A 6,868-nucleotide genomic window follows, 5' to 3' on the forward strand; every position below is an offset into this window, starting at 1 on the left:
GTTACCTATTGCTGCTCCCAGGGAAGAGCAACCAGCTACAGGATCAAGGTACCTTGTTTCTCTTAACCCAACAGCTGACTAATATTTAATCTGTGTTGAGGTGGCCTCTGCCCGCACTGGCGTCAGGGCAGCGCTGCCCATCTGGCAGCCAGCACTGTTTGCAGAGACAACAGTTATTAGGGTATGGCCCGGCAAGAACCACGTGAGCCCCACTGGGAGCGGTGTCTGAGCGGCCAGCGGGGGTGGGAAGTCAGGGATGTGTCTGTGGGCTACGTGATGCCCTTGGGCTTCAGCAGCCCTTCCCCTCTGTGTACGGGGACTGTATTTTGTTTCTAAGGGAATTTTATGAGCACTACTTCAGCGTGGGTTGGGCAGTTAAGAGGACAGGCACTTCAGGGGTGGAATAAATGTCAAGACCATCGCTTCTGGGTAAGAATATGGGCATCAAGCATAGCCTGAGCAAGCAGAAGAGGAGGACAGAAGAGCAATTGAGGCAAGAGCTTGCCCAGGGGGTTGGCAGGCGTGCGTGGGGCAGGGTGAGCTGCCCTGTTCAGAGCTGAGCACCTGGGCTGCTCCCCCCGTCCTGCGCTGGTGTTTCCCACAGCACAACGGCGCAGCGGTGTTACGTAGCACTGACATTCCGTAACGCTATCTGGGAAAACTGCACTTGCACCAAGTAAGTTGTTTGACAATATACAGTGAAATGCAAGGTGCTGCCAAAGTGACTGGAGTGTGCTTACGAATGCAACCCCCCCCCCCCCGGCTTCTCTCAACTGACTAGCTTGGGACAGAGCATTTAACTGGCTGAACACGGGCTTGTTTGTCATAGGATTAGAAAAGTCTCAGGCTGCCTTGATGAATAAGGGTGGTTGTTTGGTGGTTGGGTTTTTTTTTTAGGCGAGACAACACTTTGGCTTCTGCTCTGTGATATTAAAACCTGTTTGAGAAGCCACGGGTCCTGTGCTGTCAGACACTGTCATTCCCCGTGCCACCCAGCCTGAAACTGCACTGTTCAGCCCCTCAAGAAGCTAGTGACAGCCTCAAGGGTAGCCTAAGCTGACCAAATGGGACAGGGCAAGCATGGGAGTGACACAGCAGTGCATCAGGCTGGACTGTGTGTCACCATGCGTGTCCTCACGGGAGCAGGATCCTGCAGGTGCTTCACAAAGGGCTGCCTGCAGTAATGGCCCTTCCCTTGCTCCGAAACAGTGGCTCGAGGTAGGCGGTGGGGTGGCAGCTCTGCCAAACTCCTACTTACTGAGGTGCTGAGGACACGGCGGCTTCCTGGCAGGTAAGGATGACAACAAGGCTGCCAGCAAGCTGCTGGAGTTACTTCCAGGGGCAGACAGCGCGTGTCTGCAGGGCCTCTGTAAGAACCTCATGCTGAGATGGTTCATGTCCCCTCCACACCCCAAAACAGTTGTCCCCGACAGTGTGCTTTGCCTGCACTTGAGCATGGGGGGCAGATCAGTGAGGAATCAGGTGAGTCATTCTCTACAGCTCACAGTTTATCCCTGGGTGCTGGAATGCTGCTTCCAGGTAAGAGATCCTATCTAGTGGGACCTGGTGTGTGCCTACACACCTAACTAGATAGCACAGTCCTGCACCATTAGTCACCAGGGAGCCAGCCTTAACCCCTTGCTGTCCTTGCTAAGTGCTCCTCCCAGCGCCAGTGAGCGCACAGCAGATGGCAACAGGGACACTCAAACGGGCGTGCAGCATCCCGCTTGGCTGAGAGCTGTCATCTGCTTGGCCTGACAAGTACCAAAGGGCACCTCTTCAGGGCCTGATCTCAGCGCAGGGCGAGGGACTGATACTGTACAAACTGCAGAACACCAATAAAATTTGATAGTTAACCCTCCTCCACCAGCCAGGCGTGACCTTGGCCTGGCAAGGAAACGTGCTACCAGCAAGGCCATGGCCACCAGCCGGGGCAGCAGCCCCTGAAGATTAAACCCAGACCAGTGCAGAACTGGGCTGCTGCACCCAGGCTAGGACGCCGTGGTGGCCCAGGGCACACCAGCAGTGAGGGCACGGGTGCATGACATCCCTATGCCCAGGGCAGCACTGCCTGGGTTTGGGCACACAGGACATGCTATTCCTGTGTGGTTGCCTCACCAGACCCCCACGATCCCTAGTGATAAGAGCCCAGCACAGCCCTCCAGCACACGCCTCCCTGCCCACAGTTAAGTTTTTACAGTAATTAATATTCTATCAATCAGAAGCAGAGAAAACAACACACACTTCTTTTTTTTGTCCTCATAAATAACTAATTTCAATACTTCTCTTTGAATAAAATTTCTTCAGCTTTTTCACAAAATATAGTACAGTTATTTAAACAACATTTAACAGCATCAGTAATGGAAGAGGCAAAAAAACCCACCATGTAAATTGGCTACAGCATACAGGGCACACGGCAACGGCTCCTTTCCCCCGCCTGCCACTTGTTGCTGAGAAGCCAGGCTCAGACACAAGTTGATTGTATTAACCTACCGTTAGATCAAAGCTGAAAATGCTCTTGCATTTTTCAATAGGCAACAGTTTCTAGCTGATCTTGGATTTCTCTTTTTTTTAAAAAAAAAAAAAAAACCAACAACTTTACACAGGCAGTTGCACTTTGAAAAAAAAAAACAAACCACCACCTTTGACATGGTTTTGTTCATTGTATTGCATGATGTGTGTTTAGCTGTATCTACAAAAGGCACTACTTTACACAGGCAGTTGCACTTTGAAAAAAAAAAACAAACCACCACCTTTGACATGGTTTTGTTCATTGTATTGCATGATGTGTGTTTAGCTGTATCTACAAAAGGCACTATAGAAAGAGAGGAGCCCGGCGAGGCGTGGATTGGAGCAGGTTGGAATCATTTAATGCCCTGGGTGACAGCAGGAGACTGCCCACAGCGTCTCTGCGCCTGGCCTGCCTCGCTGCTGAGAACACACCTGTCCCAAACCCGTATCAAAAGTCATTACAGCTTCTGTATGTACAAACCAGGCTATAACACAACTATTTACAGTTTGTAACACAACATGCTGCAATTCTGTCCATGATGGAGGACTGCAACACGCCGGAGGGAGAGAGCCCTCTGTCACAAGAGTGCTGATGTGTGCGGCTGAGCGGTCCCTGCCGAGCCCCAAGCCCTCCGTCCCTGCACCGCTGGCTCCTCCAGCCAGAACACCCCAGAGACACTCACACGGTACCTTGGCAGTGCCTTTATCAGTAGATGTGCCACTCGAGCGTCCCCCCTCACTTCCCAGGCTTTGGTTTTAAAACGAGGTGGAAACCTTCTTGACTGAAATGGTCCAAGGGCTTTGAGAGCAGCCTCGGATCCTTGCAGTCCAGCGGGAGCAAAGCCAGCAGTTGTTCTCCAGTGCTCGAGCAGCCGGGTCACGGTGCCACGCTTGAAGGCAGGCAAAAAGGACTCAAGTAATGGCTGGGTGGCTACATACGTGATCACCACTTAGGGCAGGGGAAAAAAAAAATAAAAAAAACCCCAGAAACAGGTACTTTCACAAGCAGGCTGAAGCCAGAGGCAGCCACCTCTCACCAGCTGTGCCCCATCCCATGCAGCAGTCGGAGCCCCTCAACCTGGCTGCGACCAGTGAAGCTGACAACAGGTTCCCCCCCACCATCACTCTACTCATTGGAACCCAGCTGTCACCACCACTTAACGCCAGGCACCAGTTCTGTCAGTGCTCTGTTGCTGCCTGATATGGGGAAGTGAAAAAGGCTTGGGAAGCTGGAGGAAAGGGAGTGCGAGCGCTCTGCTGTTTCCCTGCATTAACTGCTCACTCTCGAACCCAGCACTGTCTCCACAACGGGTGCAGCCTTGAAAAAAGCAGCAAGAAGTGCTAAAGCCAGCTGGCTCAGAAACACACACACCTCCCCATGCACACACTACCCACTGCTGCAGCAACACAACTACCCTTCTAGGGCTGGTTGTGCCACGCTCAGCCGCTGCACCGCGTGCCACAGCCGGCAGGGACACCCGCCTCACCCCAGGTAACCCGCTCAGAGCAGCACCGACCCCTTCCCAGAGCACTTGGCAGCCCAGGAAAAGGCTGCTCTCGGTGCCAGGGCCAGCAGTGCCCCGGGCTCCTGGCAAAGCCCGTGCTGGGACGGCAGCCTTGTCACCCACGCAGTCCCTCGGCTCCCAGGGGGGCTCTCACTGGCCCCAGCCCCTGCCCGGCCCCAAGCCCCCTGCCCGGGGAGAGCCGACACGCGCTTGCCCAGGGGAGAAGGGACCCTGGGGTTGCCAGGTCCCCGCCTGCACTGCAGACAGCTGGGACCCTGTCCCTGCCCACCTCAGGGTCCGGGTGGCAGTCCCTCTCCTCACCCCCCTCCTCCTGCACCGCCACCACCTGCAAAGCCCCCAGCCTGTGCGGTTCCCTCCCTCCTGCTCCGTGTGCTGCTGCCCGAGTGGGGCCAGCGGCAGCGTCGCCCCCCAGGACCCCCAGCCCTCTCCTCTGCAACACACAGCTCTGCCCGAGCACTCCGGGGGCACTGGGGGTACAGTCCCTCTCTGCCCAGGGAGCCCAGGCACAGCACAGCAGGGAGGCAGCCCCCCCATGCCAGCTCTCCCTGGCCCCCTCCCAGCCCCCTGGGCTCTGGCGAGTGGCTCAGTGCCAGTGCCTGCATCACTGGGGGTCAGGGACCACCACGCGCCCTGCCTGCTGCAGCTCTCCCCTTCATCCCAGCATCACCAAGACCTGACCAGGAGCTCATTGTGGAACACAAATCAGTGCTCAAGGGGCCTGCCACCGGGCTCAAGGGGCCTGCGGGCCGGCCACCTGACCGGCCCGCAGCCAGCAGCACCCCAGGACCCCAAACAGAGCATGGGACCCCAAACAAGGCATGCACGGCCATGCCAAGATCCAGGCCTCCCTGTCCCTCTGCCCCCACGTCACTGGCAGCACCTCTTCCTGCCCTGCCTGGGGCTGCGCCTGCTCCGTGCCCCGTGGGCGCACACGCCTGGTCCCGGGCAGCACTGCCATGATGGGGCTGAGGATGCCAGAGGTGGCCCAGCTGCCACCCCCACCGTCAGTGGCCCGGGGTCTTTGCTACCCTCTCCTCCCTGTGGCTGGGGTCACCGAGGCTCCCTCCGGTCACACGTGGGACAGTGGGACCTGCTTGTGGTAGGAGGCCATGCTGGGCAGCACCGTCCTGCCCGCCAGCGCCGGGCTGGCCTCGCCGTACATGGAGGCGCCCGCTGGCTTCCTGGCCTGGCAGCAGCGAGCCGTGAAGCGCCTCCAGGACTCGAGTGTCTTGCCAGACCAGATCCAGACGCCGGAGGTGATGCCCACCACAAGGCACATGAAGTACTTGAGCATGAAGACGGCATAGTCGGGCTTAGGGCGGTGGGAATCCCCCGGGCAGGAGCAGTTCTGTGCCCGCTCCCAGGCCTCCCGGTTGTGCTGCTCGTAGATGTAGCAGGCAATGACGATGGTGGCAGGTACGGTGTAGAGCACCGTGAAGATGCCGATGCGGATCATCAGCTTCTCCAGCTTGTCAGTCTTGGTGCCGCCCTGCTTGATCACGCTGCGGATGCGAAAGAGCGAGACGAAGCCGGCCAGCAGGAAGAGGCTGCCGGTGAAGAGATAAACCACCAGCGGTGCCAGCACGAAGCCCCGCAGGTTCTCCAGGCTCTGGTTGCCCACATAGCAAACCCCAGCCACCGGGTCACCGTCCACTGAGCTGAGTGCCAGTACAGCGATGGATTTGGCACTGGGGATGAGCCAGGCAGCCAGGTGGAAGTACTGTGCGTAGCTAGCGATGGCCTCGTTGCCCCACTTCATGCCGGCTGCCAGGAACCAGGTGAGGGACAGGATGACCCACCAGATAGAGCTGGCCATGCCGAAGAAGTAGAGGAGAAGAAAAACCACGGTGCAGAGGGCAGGACCGGTGGTCTCATAGTGGATGTGGTGGTGCTCCGGGTTGCAAGCCACGTTGGCGTGCCCTGCCACCAGCCGCACGATGTAGCCCACAGAGACGAAGAGGTAGCAAGCAGAGAGGAAGATGATGGGGCGCTCGGGGTACTTGAAGCGTTCCATGTCGATGAGGAAGGTGGCCACAGTGGTGGAGGTGGAAAGAAAGCAGAGGATGGACCAGAGGCCGATCCAGAAGGTGGCGAAGGTCTTCTCATCCTGGGTGAAGTAGGGCTGGTAGCAGGGGATGGCGCAGTTGGGTACTTGCCCGGTCCTGATGCGGTTGTACAGCGGATGGGACTCCTTGGAGATGGGGATCAGGGGCGCTTTGCACTTGCAAGTCCGGCCGCAGTCTGTTCCCGAGGGGCGCTGCCCGCCCAGCGGCGTCAGGTTTTTGGCCGTGTCCTTGGCCGGGCGCGTGGGCTTCCCGAAGAAAGGCGGCAGGGTGGTGGCTTCCGTGTGGTTGTAGCCCATGCAGAGCACCTCGGTGTCCCCCAGCACCGGCAGGCTGTCGCAGCTCATCCTCTCGGGCCAGGCAAAGCCGTACTGCTGCATGATGGGCGAGCAGCCGGCCTTGGCCCGCTCGCAGACGGAGCGGCAGGGGGGCAGCGGCTTGGTGTAGTCGGGCAGGCAGATGGGGGTGTACATGCTGCAGAGGAAGAAGCGCAGGTCCGGGGAGCACTGGATCTCCACCAGCGGCCAGAACTGGTGCACCTCCAGCCCGGCCTCGTCCTGCGTGTCGTGGTTGAACTGGTTGGGCATGTAGGTGAGGTTGTAGCCGATGCCCTTGCACATCGGCACCGTGATCTCCTGGCACACCAGCGCCTTGGAGGCGGCGCGCCCCGCCGCCGGCAGCCCCAGCAGCAGCGGCAGCCCCAAAGTCTGTCTGGCATTGCAAGCAGTTCCCAGGGAAGCTCCATCAAATTGGCAGTTCTTCTAGCCC

At 58.2% G+C, this 6,868-nt stretch overlaps 1 protein-coding gene across 1 annotated transcript; it reads right to left on the reverse strand.

The window, feature by feature from the left end:
- Positions 1-2,575: 2,575 nt before the first annotated feature.
- On the reverse strand, positions 2,576-6,798 carry FZD5 (frizzled class receptor 5). Its single transcript, XM_014954767.1, has 2 exons — positions 2,754-6,798; positions 2,576-2,642 (listed from the first exon to the last, which is right to left on the reverse strand). Exon 1 carries the CDS (start codon positions 6,718-6,720, stop codon positions 5,107-5,109), a length of 1,614 nt encoding a protein of 537 aa, XP_014810253.1. The 5' UTR covers positions 6,721-6,798; the 3' UTR covers positions 2,576-2,642; positions 2,754-5,106.
- Between the last annotated feature and the right edge of the window lie 70 nt (positions 6,799-6,868).

Source organism: Calidris pugnax, unplaced genomic scaffold (genome assembly GCF_001431845.1).
Source record: "Calidris pugnax isolate Ruff unplaced genomic scaffold, ASM143184v1 scaffold103, whole genome shotgun sequence".
Taxonomy (NCBI): Eukaryota; Metazoa; Chordata; class Aves; order Charadriiformes; family Scolopacidae; genus Calidris; species Calidris pugnax.

Coding starts and splice junctions, on each gene's coding strand:
- FZD5 (XM_014954767.1), bottom strand. CDS start 6,720: ATGTGCAAGGGCATCGGCTACAACCTCACCTACATGCCCAACCAGTTC.